The sequence below is a fragment of the Phasianus colchicus genome, chromosome 22 (genome assembly GCF_987193195.1).
Source record: "Phasianus colchicus chromosome 22, bPhaCol1.hap1.1, whole genome shotgun sequence".
Taxonomy (NCBI): Eukaryota; Metazoa; Chordata; class Aves; order Galliformes; family Phasianidae; genus Phasianus; species Phasianus colchicus.
Genome location: NC_143457.1, coordinates 318,565 through 334,475, shown reverse-complemented (window position 1 = coordinate 334,475; position 15,911 = coordinate 318,565). Strand labels below are relative to the sequence as shown.

The 15,911-nt window shown below is 44.1% G+C and overlaps 1 protein-coding gene across 3 annotated transcripts; it reads left to right on the top strand.

Annotated features, from left to right (window-relative positions):
- The first annotated feature begins 8,492 nt into the window (after positions 1–8,492).
- Positions 8,493–12,230, top strand: LOC149915221 (uncharacterized). Of its 3 annotated transcripts, none has more exons than XM_090122986.1 (3): positions 8,493–8,643; positions 9,312–9,906; positions 10,577–12,230. In XM_090122986.1, exon 3 carries the CDS (start codon positions 10,582–10,584, stop codon positions 11,341–11,343), a length of 762 nt encoding a protein of 253 aa, XP_089979112.1. In that variant the 5' UTR covers positions 8,493–8,643; positions 9,312–9,906; positions 10,577–10,581; the 3' UTR covers positions 11,344–12,230. The 3 variants fall into 3 exon arrangements, with proteins under 3 accessions (XP_089979112.1, XP_089979111.1, XP_089979110.1); XM_090122985.1 differs by having other exon boundaries at positions 8,493–8,648; XM_090122984.1 differs by lacking the exons at positions 8,493–8,643; positions 9,312–9,906 and having other exon boundaries at positions 9,913–12,230.
- The last annotated feature ends 3,681 nt before the right edge of the window (positions 12,231–15,911 follow it).

Genomic DNA, 15,911 nt, shown 5'->3' with positions numbered 1-15,911 from the left:
AAGAAAGCAAACCAAAACAGAAAAGTAAAAACTAAATAAAAAGGCAAAGAAAAAAGAAAAAGGGAAGAAAACAGAAAACCTAAAAAAAAAAGAACAAACAACGGTTCAAAAAAAAAACCCAGAATACAAAAAGAGACAAAACAGGCAAAACATGTAAAAGAACAAAAGGACAAAAAATGAAAACACACACACACAAACAATGAAATATTAAAAAAAAAAAAAAAAAAAAAAAAGCACAAAAAGAAAAACACACACAAAAACAAAAAAACCCAAGAAAATAAAAAGCAAAACCAACATAAATTAAAAAACCCCCAAACTAAACACCAAACATACAAAAATTGCAACAAAAACACACAAGCATAAAACAAAAACCGCAAATAAACAGAAAAAAGTTAAAAAGAAAAGCAAAAATTAATCATAAAAAACAGAAAAGCAAAAAACAAAAGCACAAAAAACACACAAGCACAAAAAACCAAAAAGATGTAAAAACAAAAAAAGAAAAAAGCAAAAAATAAACAAGCATAAAATAGAAACAAAAAAGCAAAAAGGAACGAAACAAAAACCACAAATACAGAAAATAAGAAACCAAACGAGCACAAATCACAAATCAAAAACCAAAAACAAAAAAAAAACAGAATACAAATACCAACAATGCACACCACAAATACAAAAGTTACAATAAAACACACAATACAAAAATTACCATAGAACACACACACAAAATGAAGAAAAAAAAAAAAAAAGAAAAAGAAAAAACAAACAGGAAAAAAAAGAACTACGCATAAAAAAAAGAAAAGCAAAAAGAAATGGGCAAAAATGACACAGTAAAGAGAAAAAAAGATAAAAAGGAAAAACAATAATAAAAAAGAAAAATCCAACAACTAAAAAAGAAACAAAAATATCCAAAGCAAACCCAAAAAGGGAAAAACAAAAAAAAAGCAAAGACAACAATATACAATGGCGAATGAAAGGATTTATACAGACAAAGACGGGGGAAAAAAAATGCCAGCTAACAACAGCTAAATGAGAACGCAAAAAAAAAAAAAAAAAAAAAAAGCCAAATACATTAAAAAGGGGAGCAAAGAGAATAAAAGGGAAGAATCAAAGTAGAAAGTAGGAAAAGCAAAGCAAAACAAGAAAACCAAAAAGCCAAGGAAAAGAAAGAACAACAAAACGGAAAGCAAACCAAAGGAAAAAATAAAAATAAAAATAAAAATAAAAATAAAAATGAAAAATAAAAATAAAAATAAAAATTAAAAAAAATAAAAATAAAAATAAAAATAAAAATAAAAATAAATAAAAATAAAAATAAAAATAAAAATGAAATAAACTTTGGAAACCTAAGCAAAGAAGCAGTAAAGAAAACGAAATCAAGTGAACAAACGAGAGCAAACCAATGCGACCCAGCGGAAAAAGAGACAAGAAACGGAAACAAAAAGAACCCACACCAACCAACAGAAGAGCAAAGAAATCTGCTCCTCAATTGGATGGCTCAGCAAAGATGACAAGAGACTGTGGTGCAGCCAGAAGCAAACCATCCGTGCCTGGGAGGAGGAAAGGGTAGCTACTGGGCATGCTGCGACCTCCACCAGAGATGCACTTTCTCAGCTAGCGCCCGTGCAGGAGTCCGCGGCTGCTAATGAGGACAAACCATCTCTCTGGAGGAAGGGAAAGCGCTCGTGGTCATGCCGAGGAGGAGGTAAGGGTAGCTACCGGGCACGGATGTGCCGGCCATCTGATGAAAGCCTCCAGTCCATGTCGAGGCATGAGGCAAGGACACCCAGGAGGCGGGAAGGCAGCTGAGCCATTGAGGAAGCACCAAGCAGAGGAGGAAAGCAGAGGGAGCTGGCTTGAGTTAAACAAGTCAGCAAAGGAAAGATAAAAATGAAGAATCCAGAGGACTAATGTCAGGTAAGTAAAGGCAATGTAAGAGGAAGCAGGCAGGCATGAGGACAAGGAAGGAGGAAGAATGTAATGAGAAAAAAAAAAAAAAAAAAAAGAGGAGCTCATGGAATGCAAAAAAAACTACATTGAAATGGAGAAAAGAAAAGCAATACTTCTAGAACAGAAAAAAATAATGCAAAGGCATGGTCTGGAAAGAAAAAGAACCAACAACAAAGGAAAAGAAACAGCAGAAAGCAAAGCCAAAGGAGCAGTAAACAAATGTGAAAAGGAAAAGAAAAGTAGCAAAGTAAACCAAGGGAAAAAAGGACAAACAAAAAGCTAAGGCATAGACTGCAAGAATATGGCAAAGCAAAGAATTCAAGGAAACACCTGAGACAATAAAAAAGCTAACAAATTTAAGGAGAGTACATGGAAAAAAAAAGGAAAAAGAAAAAAGAAAACAAACAGGAATAAAAGAGAAGCAGCAAAGTAGAAAGCAGTAGGAAAACTAAGTGGAAAAAAAAGCAAACAAAGCCTATGACATCCAAGGGAACAAAATACCCAGCAGAAAATAAATAATAACTAACAAAACGAAAGAAAAACAGGCAGGAGAAAAAAAAGACTATGAAAAATCAAAGCAAAACTACGAAAGGGAATGGAAAGAAAAGGCAAAGACATACAATGCTGTATCATGGCAAAGCAAAGGATTCAAACAAAAAAAAATAAGCAAACTAATGCAAGAGGAAGTAAACGGAAAAAGAAACAGAAAAGAAAAAGAAAGGGAATAAAAGAGAACTAAATAAAGCAAGCAGAATGAAAGGCCATGCAAAGGAAAGGGTGGAAGGAAAACCAAGAGCAAAGGAGAGCAAAGCAATGGAAAAAGGAATAAAATGAAAAGGAATATTCAGGAAAAAGAGAAAAGAAATGGAAAGAAAGAAACTGCCATGAAAATCCAACCCAAGTGAAGAGAACAGTGGAAAGCAAAGGAAAAAAAACAACAGGTAAGAAAACTAAGCAACAACAAAAGAAAGCAAACCAAAACAGAAAAGTAAAAACTAAATAAAAAGGCAAAGAAAAAAGAAAAAGGGAAGAAAACAGAAAACCTAAAAAAAAAAGAACAAACAACGGTTCAAAAAAAAAACCCAGAATACAAAAAGAGACAAAACAGGCAAAACATGTAAAAGAACAAAAGGACAAAAAATGAAAACACACACACACACAATGATATATTAAAAAAAAACCAACAACAACAAAAAAGCACAAAAAGAAAAACACACACAAAAACAAAACCCAAGAAAATAAAAAGCAAAACCAACATAAATTAAAAAACCCCCAAACTAAACACCAAACATACAAAAATTGCAACAAAAACACACAAGCATAAAACAAAAACCACAAATAAACAGAAAAAAGTTAAAAAGAAAAGCAAAATATAATCATAAAAAACAGAAAAGCAAAAAACAAAAGCACAAAAAACACACAAGCACAAAAAACCAAAAAGATGTAAAAACGAAAAAAGAAAAAGCAAAAAAATAAACAAGCATAAAATAGAAACAAAAAAGCAAAAAGGAACGAAACAAAAACCACAAATACAGAAAATAAGAAACCAGAATGAGCACAAATCACAAATCAAAAACCAAAAACAAAAAAAAAAACAGAATACAAATACCAACAATGCACACCACAAATACAAAAGTTACAATAAAACACACAATACAAAAATTACCATAGAACACACACACAAAATGAAGGAAAAAAAAAAAAAAAAGAAAAAACAAACAGGAAATAAAAGAACTACGCATAAAAAAAAGAAAAGCAAAAAGAAATGGGCAAAAATGACACAGTAAAGAGAAAAAAAGATAAAAAGGAAAAACAATAATAAAAAAGAAAAATCCAACAACTAAAAAAGAAACAAAAATATTCAAAGCAAACCCAAAAAGGGAAAAACAAAAAAAAAGCAAAGACAACAATATACAATGGCGAATGAAAGGATTTATACAGACAAAGACGGGGGAAAAAAAATGCCAGCAAACAACAGCTAAATGAGAACGCAAAAAAAAAAAAAAAAAAAAAAAGCCAAATACATTAAAAAGGGGAGCAAAGAGAATAAAAGGGAAGAAGCAAAGTAGAAAGTAGGAAAAGCAAAGCAAAACAAGAAAACCAAAAAGCCAAGGAAAAGAAAGAACAACAAAATGGAAAGCAAACCAATAAAAATAAAAATGAAAAAAACTTTGGAAACCTAAGCAAAGAAGCAGTAAAGAAAACGAAATCAAGTGAACAAACGAGAGCAAACCAATGCGACCCAGCGGAAAAAGAGACAAGGAACAGAAACAAAAAGAACCCACACCAACCAACAGAAGAAAGAAAGATAAAAATGAAGAATCCAGAGGACTAATGTCAGGTAAGTAAAGGCAATGTAAGAGGAAGCAGGCAGGCATGGGGACAAGGAAGGGGAGAAAGAAGGAAAGGAAGAAATCTAAAAAATTTAATCAAGGTTAAAAATATATATATATAAAAAAAAAAATCAGAGCAAAGGAAAAAAAAAGAGAAGGAGCAAACAAGAAAGCCAATGAAAGCAAAGCAAAGAAAGAAAACTAAAAAACAATGAGCAAATTTGGAATCAAAAACAAAAGAGGAAACCAAGGGAATGGAAAAACAAAAAAAAGGAACAGAAAGAAAAAAGCAATCAAAGTGAAAGATAGCACAGAAAAATCTGTTGAAAAGAAGGAAGATGAAAAGGAATTCTCATAGAAAAAGAACAATAATGGGAAGAAAGAAATGCAAAGAAAAAAAAATGACAAAATGAAGAAAACAGTGGAAAGCAAAGAGAAAAACACAGTAAGGAAAAATAACGGGAAAAGAAAGCAAAGAAAACCAACAACATCCAAATCAACATAAAAGAAATGTTAAAATGTTTTAGTAAAAATACAAGAGAAAAAAAAAGCAAAGCAAAGCAACAACATCCAAAGCAAAACAATACAAAAGAAACAAACAAAACAAATGTTTGGTTAAAAAACAAAGAAAAATAAAGCAATAAAAAAAGAGCAGAAGAAAAGCACAGAAAAAAAAAAAAAAGACATGCAAAGAAAAATCAAAACCATAGAATGCAATATCATGGCAAAGTAAAGCATTCAAACAGAGAAAGGGAAAGAAAAAAAAAAAAACCTAACTAAAGCTAAAAAGAGTAAATGAAAAAACAGTGAGAAAAAATAAAAAAGCAAAGGAAAGAGAACCAGCAAAGCTGAAAGGAAAACAAAGCAAAGAAAGAAAACTAAAAAGCAGTGCAAAGGAATGCAAAGGTACTCGTGACATTGAGACAGAACTGCAACAGCGCCAAGCACAGAAGGAAAGCACGGGAACAGGCTTGAGTTAAACGAGTCAGAAAAGGAAAAAGGACTCAACAGAACATAAAGTAAATTTAAAAAACTAAAAAAAAAGATAAAACAAAAGCAAAGGGAAGAAGCGGGAACAAGCAGAGTAGAAAGTAAAGCAAAGCAAAGAAAGAAAACTAGAAAGCAATGCAAAGCAATGTGAAGCAGAGGTGAAAAGGAAGAACAAAAGAGCAAACCAAAGCAAAGCAAGGGAAAATAAACGAAGCCTCAATTTTGGCAGCTTGATCTTCCTGACGGTTGTTTTGTTGTCCTTCATTGGCCCGACTGCTGAGCACATGAGCATCGCCATGGCACACCTTTACACCCGTATTCTTTGTTTGGGCAGCAATGTCTTTCCACAGCTCAGCAACCCAAATAGATTTAGCCCTATTTGGGCCGCCAGTTGTTTTCTTCCCACTGCTGGAACCACCCCCATAAGGCGCTTGCCACCATCCATGAGTCGTGTAAAGATAGAGCACTGGCCACCTCTCCCGTTCAGCAGCATCTGAGGCCAGCTGGACAGCCTTTACCTCTGCACATTGCCTTGATTCTCCTTTTCCTTCAGCGCCTCTGCAGCTCGTCGTGTGGGGCTCCACACAGCAGCTTTCCGTCTGCAACGCTTCCCCACAACAGGACACAATCCATCTGTGAACAGAGCACATTTCTTTACATCCCACATCGTAATCTCAATCTCCAATCCCAATCCCGTATCACTAATCCTATATCCCACATCCCAATCCCACATCTTAATCTCAACCCCGAGCCACATCCCAATCCCGATCCCATATCCCAGTCCCACCTCCCAATCCCACGTCTGTAACCCAGTGCCATTCTTAATCTCAATCCCAATCCCACATCCGAATCCCACATCAAGTGCTGCTTGCTCCTGCAGCTCGGAAAGCAAATGGGATCCTGGGCTCCATCAGAAGAGGGGTGGCCAGCAGGGACAGGGAGGTGATTGTCCCTCTCTACTCTGCTCTTGCGAGGCCCCATCTGCAGTACTGTGTGCAGGCCTGGAGCCCCCAGGACAAGAAAGACACAGAGCTGTTGGAGAGGGTCCAGAGGAGAGCCACAAAGATGATCAGGGGGCTGCAAAGACAGGCTGAGGGAGCTGGGCTTGTTCAGCCTGGAGAAAAGAAGGCTGCGAGGTGAGCTCATTGCAGCCTTTCAGTACCTAAAGGGAGCCTACAAACAGGAGGAGTCCACTCTTTGAAAGGGGAGATAACAGCAGGACAAGGGGAAATGGTTTGAAGTTGAGGTAGGGAAGATTTAGGTTGGATGTCCGGGGGAAGTTCTTTCCTATGAGAGTAGTGAGGTGCTGGAACAGCTGCCCAGAGAGCTTGCGGATGCCCCGTGCATCCCTGGAGGTGCTCAAGGTTAGATTGGATGGGGCCCTGGGGTTTGACTCTGTGGGGGTGCCCCAACGCTGGGGTGTGACACCATTCGAGTGACAGAGAGGTGTCCCCAGCTTCATGGCGTGACACTGTAGGGGTGTCCTCAACTTCGGGGTGGGACACCATTGGGATGACACAGGTTTGTTCGCAGCTTTCGGGTGTGCCACTGTGGGGATGACATAGGGCTGTCCCCAACTTCACGCTCTGGGAGTGTCCCCAAGTTTGGGGATGTGACACCACGATGCGGTGTCCTCACTTCCCCTGGGAAGTCCTCGAGCTGCTTCTGAATGCCTCCGAGGATGTCCTGGGCACACGTGGGACCCCCTGGACCCTACAGGATCCTTCTGGGACATCTCCAGACCCTTCTGGATGAACCCACGGACCCCATGGATCAACATGAGGACCCCCCAGACCCGCCAAGTCCTCTCTGGGACATCCCCAGACCTTCTGGATGACTCCAGGATCACTCAGACCCTTATGAGGACTCTCTGGACCGTACCAGACTCAACTGGGACCATCTTCAGATCAGCCCAGGGACTTCTCAGTGCTCCTGGACACATAGTGGGAGCTCACAGATCCTTCCAGGGGCCCACGGGATCAACCTGGGGATGCCCTGGACACCCAAAACCCACCTGGGACATCTCCAGACTCTTCTGGTTGAGTCCTGAACCCCCTGGATGCACCCAAACCTCTCTAGGACTTCTCCTGCAGATCCTTCTGCATGATTCCAAGGGAGGATAAGGAGGGTTCAGCGGGGGGTGGGAGGGGGAGAAATGAGCTAGTGAGGCTGGGGATGGAGGGAGAGGTGGAAGAGGGAAACTGGAGAGTTGTGTGGAGCTTCTGTGGGGTGGAAAGGGAGTCTGGGGGAAGAGAGTGAGGGGAATGAAAAGAGGAGAACAAGGCTGACCACGTGAGTGGAAAGGGGGTCTGGGGTGGAGGGAGGGGTGGGAGGGGAGAATTGGAGGTTGTGGGGGGGGCTTCTTTGGGACATGAAGGGGGTCCAGTTGGGGGAAATTGGGGGCCAACATAGGGGAAAGGGACTCCAGAGGGCAGGGAGGAGGGCATGGGGGTACAGGGGACTGTAGGGGTCAGAAATGGGGTGAGGAGCGGGGGGAGGAAGGGAAGACAGGGGACCCTGCGGGGTAAATTGAGGGGACTGGGGAATGGTAGGAGACTCTATGGATCAGAATGGGGGAATTGGAGCAGGGGAACTTGAGGGGACAGGGAATTCTGGGGGTCAGATAGAAGGGACGGGGAGCAGACAAAATCTAGGGGAGAAAACGGGAAGACTCGTGGGGGGGCGAGATTGGGGACACAAGGTATCAGAGTGGGAGACAGACAGACACGGAACCCTGGGGGTCAGAATGGGGAACAGGGGCAGACAGTGACGGAGGAACTGAGGGGACGGGTAGAAGAAGACTCCAGCGATGAGAATGGGGGAAGTGGAGGCGGGGTACGGGGGGGGAGAGCGTAAGCCCAGCGGTCAGACTGAGGGACTCGGGAGGTTGTGGGCGACCCGCGGCGGGGGGGATGGGTGTGGGGGGAAGGCAGTGAAACACCGTGGGTGGGGGGGAAGGGCGGGGGGCACAGGGCACCTCCCGCCGCCGAGCAGAGGCCCTGAGCAGCAGAGGACCCATGCGGCCAAGACAGGACGGCCCCAGCCCCGATGCCCCCGGTGCCCCCGCCGCCCCCGAACACCCACTCGTAGAAGCTGAGGCGGCGCTCGGAGTCCGGGGCTGCGCCGCGGCGCTGGAGCAGCGCGGGGCCCCGCTCCGCTTCCGCATGGCCGCGTCCTCGGGTCGCCGCGTGATGACGTCACTCCGCGGGGAGCGGGGACGGCACGTCGCTCGAGCAACGGCCGCGCCGGGGCGCTGTCGCTATGGAGACGCCGCCGCGCATGCGCTGTCGCCGCGGGGACGGCTTCCCGCGCCGCAAGGAGGGAGGGCGCGCTGTCGCCGTGGCAGCGCGGCCTGCACGCACGGCCTGAAGCCCGAGTGGGGTTCGAGGGGCAGCGGGGGGCGAAGAAGGGTGGGGGGGAACGGAGAGCCCTCAGGGATCTCCTGGGGAGGTGGGGGAGCGACTGGGGGCGGGCAGAGCTCCGGGGATGGCGGCTGTGAGTGGGGCTGTGGGGTGGGACATCCGCAGGGAGATGCAGCCAAACAGGGGGATGTGGGCAGAGCATGGAGGTGTGGGAAAAGGAAGACGGGCATCTGGACAACAGCGTGAGAGCCAGGCTGATAGGGAGGGAGGGAGGGAGGGAGGGAGGGAGGGAGGGAGGAATGGGAAGAAAGGGAGGGAGGAATGGGAAGAAAGGGAGGGAGGAATGGGAAGAAAGGGAGGGAGGGAGGAATGGGAAGAAAGGGAGGGAGGGAGGAATGGGAAGAAAGGGAGGGAGGGAGGGAGGGAGGGAGGGAGAGGGGGGAGGGAAATGGAAAAACAGGAAAAAAAGGGGAGAAGGGAAGGGAAAGGAAGGGAAGGGAATGTTGGTTCTGCATTTGATATTAAAAAGTAGCAATTGGTTTGAAGAAGTAGAACATAATGCATTTGTATTCTGTAACTTATCCTTGTTGATCTAAGAAGTAAAATACTGTATATGTTAGCGGCATGTTTTAGAAACATAATTACTGAATTACCTAACAAATTCTTTCTCACAAAACTGCAGTAGATTTTCAATGTTCTGAACAATGTGGGTGTGGAGAGCGTGATTGAGACCTGGCTGGCTGAGAAAGGCCACACAGACAGTATTCGGCTAGTGAGACGAGAGTCCTTGAGCAATGTAACAGGATGTAAACAAGGCTAACGAGGAGAGAGTCCTTGAGCAAACTAACAGGATGTGTAGGAAGGTAGGAGAATGTAGAAATAAGAAAGATGAATGGCATGGTCTAATCACAAAAAGTACAAAGAAGGGCTGGGGCAACAAGTAGCTGAAGAGCCTATCAGGAGCTCGGGCTTTGCAATGTGTATGAGCTTCATTAGCGCCAACATAAATGCACGCAACCTTCTGATTAAAGTTGAGACTTTCTGATCAATTCTGTGGTCGTGTGTTTGTCTCCCGCCGAGCTTCGACTAATGGTGACCCCGACGTGATACCCGTTGGATAGAACCAGACGAGCGGCGTAGGAAGTTCGGGTCCCTAAGCAGCGGGGACGGCGAAAGCACTCCGAGAAAGAAGAGGTGCTGCGCCTCAGGACACTCTGTGAGACCTGACCGATACGGGCTGCCGGACTTTGCAAGGCTGCAACAGCGCTGAAACTTAGGTATGGAAAGGGAAGCAGCTTATCAATTATTTACTCGCTTTTTAGAAGAGCGTGGGATAAAAGGAATAGATCTTAAAAAAGGGCTCCCTGGATTATTGGCCTATGGTCAGAGCCGGGGTTTGCTTGTTAACCCTCATTCAGTCCATGAGCTGAGTGAGTGGTGGAAGTTTGGAGATGTGTTGTGGGAGGCTACGATAGAGGACAATAAAGTGGCAAGGAAACTGGGGAAGTTATGGAAGGCAGTTCATAATGAATTGCTTCAGAGTCAGGGTGAGAAAAGGGCAGCTCAACAAGTTGTGGGGGCACACCAGCGAAATGAGGGTTACGGGAATTGGCCGCCAGCAGTTCCTCCTGCCGTAAGCACAATCGTTATCCCAGCCGAACGGGCTGTGGGCTCAGAGCCAGTAAATGCTCCAGCCGCCGGCTCGGAGCCAATGACTGTTCCAACCGCGCCTTGTGGAACCATTAACCCCTTCAGCAACTGCCCTAGAAAAGCAAGGCGATGAGCCGGTCCCTGGGGCAGAAAGTGCCCTGGCGGAGGCAATCGCAAGAGAGCGCAGAGAGGCATGGGCGAGCATAGCGAAAGCATGCATGGAGCAGCGGGATGGTGAAGGGGCGGCGGCGGTGCAGGAATTGGCGTGCCCTGTGACCTATACTCCTTTGGCTGCAGGAGGAATGCAGGCAACCATATCAGCATTAGACTGGAAATTATTGTCACAGCTGAGGGCTCCAGTTAGCCAGTGTGGAGTCACGGGTGAGCCAGTGAAGCAAATGTTGGATTTTATCTGGGGTTCACAAATATTGCTACAAGCAGACATAAGGGGAGTAGCAAAGTTGATATTTACTCAGCATCAGTTATTGCTGTTTATTGCTCACTGGCAAGATCTGTGCCAGCAGAGTGTGATGATTCAGAGGCAGCCAGGAGATCCGCTGCATGGGGTAACACTTGATGAACTACTAGGGCTGGGACCATACGTGAGGACGGAGACTCAAGCCCTCTTAGGTCCGGACAAATTGAGAGAATCTATGCAATTGGCTAGGCAGGCCATGTCCAGAATTAGGGCACCAGGTGGACTCCCCTCATGCATGGGAATCCAGCAAGGAAGGAGTGAGGATATCGGGAGCTTTATTGATAGGATAGCGACAGCTATAGAGGCTGCAGGGGTACCTGAATACATGAAGGGAGCTGTGTTAAAACAATGTGCATTACAAAATTGCAATTCTACAACTCGGGGAGTTTTAAACACATTGAGTAGTGGATGGACAATAGAAGAAGCACTAGAGCGAATATCAAATATACCTAGTGGTCCACAAGCATTATTAGTGAAGGCAATGGCAGATCTGGGTGAGGGATTAAAAGCCCAGGCACAAGCTAGTCAGTCGCAGGTAATGGCAGCTCTTGCACCTTTGCGAGCGTCAGAAGTCCACACACGCTGAGCAACAGATGACACTCCTGCATGAAACACTGGCAGCAAAGGACTAGTGATAGCACCAGAAAAGATCCAGCATACGTCCCCCTGGAAATATCTCAGACTGATATTAAATGATAAAATCGTCATGCCGCAAAAGATTCAATTGAAGACAGACATAAGGACTTAAAACGACACCCAAAAATTACTAGGAGCCCTGCAGTGGCTACAGCCCATAGTCAGCATTCCAAATGAACTTATAGAATCATTGCGGTCTATATTGCGGGGAATGGTTGTGCATACTCCCATTGCAGCTCACGGAACCCACAAAAAGAACAGTGTCAGGATGCGAAACGATGAGAAAGACTGAAACCAGGCTTGAAACGACCATGAACTCATAGTGATTGGGATTGTGTGCTTCTTATTATTTGGTTTTGCTTTGTAACTTGTTGTATTTCAAACAGCAGAGTAGTAACCGTTGTTGTGTGGTTTTTATTTATTTTTAATTTTTTTTTAGTAATAGATTGAATGTGAATTAACAGGATTTAATGTTACTAATGCTGAAATCTATGGAGATAGCTATTTTAATGTATTGGTAGTGCTAAGACAAAACCTGGAAAGGAATCCCAAGCAAAGGGATGACCTTATATTATAGAATGATTAACTCTCTTTCATCCCACTATTCGGGAATTTAAAATATGATCATGAAGCACCTGAGACAAAGGCACACGCTAAGAGAGTTAACCTTGATAGTTTCTTCTGCAAGCAGATGTTCCATTTGGCCTCTGTATCACGCACTGGCCATGCGGATGCAGTGTACAAATGGAAAATACTCTTTGGACCCTGAGAAGAACAAAAGAAAGAGAGAATCTGTGGTGGGTGAGAGAGGAAAAGTGCACCTTGAAGCAGGGGACGCCCTGCTGGCACTGCCTATTGCATTCATCACCCTTTTTCTGCAGGTTGTTGTTTCTCGAGGCTCAGTAAGTAATAATGCCCCTAGTTCTATCTGGCATGCAAAGTTCCTCAACTATTAATTTTCTATTAGCCCAAAGGCACAATCATGAGCACTCTAAAAGCATCTGTTGAAAAATCACTAAGATTTGTACAAAATCAATATATCAGAATATATAAAAGTTGAAGACTTCTTTCAAAGCAGTTAGAGATTAGCACAGAATGGGGCCCTTGGGGATTTATTTCCAGGTTGCAGAAAGTTGGGCTGCAGACCAAACACGTTTGTTCTTTTTAGTAGGTTAACAGTATTTCTTGTCATGATGTTATGTTTGCCTTGTTTCCTTTCTCACACTTATAGTATTGTCAATCAAGGCCTTGATTGAGTTATAATGATTGTATTATTAATATAATTAGTGTTATTATTTTATAGTATGGTAGAAGTTTGCTAATAAACAAAAAAGGGGGAAATGTGGGAACGTAAGAAAAAACTGCATGGAGCAGCAGCTGCGGAGCAAGATAAGTGGCGTGAGAACCAAGGACACCTTCAGAAGAAGAAAGAACATCTCACGGCTCTGATTGGCTAAGCAGACAAATGCCACTTCAAGGGTATTAGAGGAATTGTTGGTAGATACAGATTCAGTCAGACATGCCACGCTGCAAAATCACGCCGCTATAGACTTTTTACTGCTGGCTCATGGGCACGGATGTGAGGACTTTGATGGAATGTGCTGCATGAACCTCACGGAACGCTCGTCATCAATACACCAACAAATAGCTAAGCTACAGCCCCTCACCAGCCATTTGCAGGAAGAAGAGGGTTTGGGGTTAGAGGACTGGCTCCGTGGGCTAGGAATTGGTCCCTGGTTTCGAGACATCATACAATTCATGCTTATGATACTGGGGGTGTTAATTGTGTTACTGTTGGTGGTGCCATGTGTGTTCTCTTGTCTACAGCGCTTAATACACCGAGCAATTGATAAGCTAGTAGGAGCTAGCCTAGGTGACCAAAAAGAAAACAGGGGAAGTGTGGAGAGCGTGATTGAGACCTGGCTGGCTGAGAAAGGCCACACAGACAGTATTCGGCTAGTGAGACGAGAGTCCTTGAGCAATGTAACAGGATGTAAACAAGGCTAATGAGGAGAGAGTCCTTGAGCAAACTAACAGGATGTGTAGGAAGGTAGGAGAATGTAGAAATAAGAAAGATGAATGGCATGGTCTAATCACAAAAAGTACAAAGAAGGGCTGGGGCAACAAGTAGCTGAAGAGCCTATCAGGAGCTCGGGCTTTGCAATGTGTATGAGCTTCATTAGCGCCAACATAAATGCACGCAACCTTCTGATTAAAGTTGAGACTTTCTGATCAATTCTGTGGTCGTGTGTTTGTCTCCTGCCGAGCTCCGACAATGCTTGTGCATTGGGATGGCATGTAGCTCAGGTAGTACCCCTTCCTCCGGGGTGGACCAAGGATTCCCAAGGGATGCAATGTATGGTTGCCCTGTACCAGGAGAAAACAGCCTGGGAAAATGAAGCCTGAAAATCACTCTCCCTGTTGTTTCCCCGGATATCAGAGAGAGATGCCAAAATCCCTCCTGCATTCTCCATGGCCATCGGTAACCGTACAGCTTGTCTCTCAAGGCAGGGTGTGAGGGCTATCAGGCCTATAGGGAATTTCTCACTGTGCAGTGGAACCTTGGATGTTACGAAGGATTTGGCGGGGAACTATTCAAGGCTGGGAATCCCCAGAGCGGATCTCTGGTGGCATTGCGGTGGGAAGATCTTACGGTCCACTCTCCCATCTCATTGGGGAGGTACCTGTGCACTTGTTCAACTGGCTATACCGTTCACTCTGGCATTTGAGAAGGATCTATCACACATTCGCAAAAGGAACAGAAGAGGTTTAGGAATCCCATTTGATGATGATACAATATATAAAGACTCAATTGGGGTGCCCAGAGGTGTCCCTGATGAATTTAAGGCTAGAAATCAATTGCTGCAGGATTTGAATCTCTATTCTGGTGGGTGACAATTAACAAAAATGTAGATTGTATAAACTACATCTATTACAATCAGCAGAGATTTATAAACTATACAAAGGAGGCAATAAAGGGAATTGCAGAACAATTGGATGCTACAAGCAGGATGGCCTGGGAGAATAGGATCGCCCTAGACATGATATTAGCTGAAAAAGGGTGTGTGTGTGTGATGTTGGGCACCCAATGCTGTACCTTTATTGCAAATAACACAGCCCCAGCTAGCACAATAACTAGAGCATTATGGGAGCTTACTACTCTTGCCAGTGAATTAGCAGAAAACTCAGGAATAGGTAATTCCCTCACTGGGTGTTTGGAGTCCTGGTTTGGCAAATGGAAAGGGATGATTGTGTCCTTATTTACTTCTTTGACTGTGGCAGCAGGAGTCCTGACGGCCGTCGGTTGCTGTATTATCCCCTGCGTGGGGGGATTGGTGCAGCGATTAACAGAAACTGCGCTGCCTAAGCAAACAGCAGTGGAACCACCACCGCACTCGGATAAAATGATGATATTAGACGAAATGGAGAATGAAGAAAATGAAGAAGTTTTTAGAATCGTACCTTTAAAAAAAGAAAAAAAGAAAAAAAAAAGGGAATTGCAGAAATCAACACTTTGAAAGAAAAAGAGGGGGGAATTGTGGGAATGGAATGTTGTTTCTGCATTTGACATTAACAAGAGCAGCTGGTTTGAAGAAGTAGAACATCATGCATTTGTATTCTGTAACTTATCCTTAGAAATAGTTGATCTAAGAAGTAAAATACCGTATATGTTAGCGGTATGTTTTAAAACATTATTACTGAATTATGTGATTAATTCTTTCTTGCAAAACTGAATAGTTGTTAAATGGTCCAAACAATGCGAGTATAGTGTGTTAGGGATTAGAAAACATACTATAGAGTTGTTCTGTTAGATAAGAAACTGCCAGCAAGAGAAAAACAGATGTAGCAAACATCAGAGAAGCCAGGGCCTCTACACAAGGCCGGACTGTCTCACTCCGTGAGAAGTTGGGATGTGACAGGCAGGCGCCAAGATAGCACAGAAACATAAGCTCTTAGTTGTTTAATTACCGCTAGCATTTGTGCCCTTTACACTGGTCACTGTTCTGGTCATCCCTCTGTCCTCGCACAGAGATAAGCTGGGAAGGAGGACAGAGGGGAGTGTCTTGGAGCCCGCCTGCGGCACCCTGAGGTTCCCACAGAGTGGGACAGCTCTGCTTCGTGCAAAGGCCCTGGCTCCTTGAAAGCGTGTTCAATGTGTTTCACTTCTGCTGGCCTAACGAACCACCTCACAGCGGGTTTCCCGGTTCAGAACACTACACCCACATCGCTTAGGACATCTAGAGCCTACCGCAGCTTTGTGAGAAAGGATTTCTCACGTAACTCGGTAACTGCGTTTCTAAAACACGCTACTAATGTGCGCACGGAACTTCCACTTTTCACATCAGCTGTTTCTAAGGATGCGCCACAGCGCGCTTCTTCAGATCAACCGCCCTTTCCAATACCCGACGCAGAAACGACGCTTCCGCTCTCCGCGGCGCGTCGCTACGGGTGAGCAGAGCGGCTCGGTACGCCTCACCGCGCCGAGCTCCGTAAGACGCGCGAGGGCAGGCCGGCCGA

Excerpts from the sequence above, each read along its gene's own strand:
- LOC149915221 (XM_090122984.1), top strand. The coding sequence starts at position 10,498 with ATGGAGCAGCGGGATGGTGAAGGGGCGGCGGCGGTGCAGGAATTGGCG.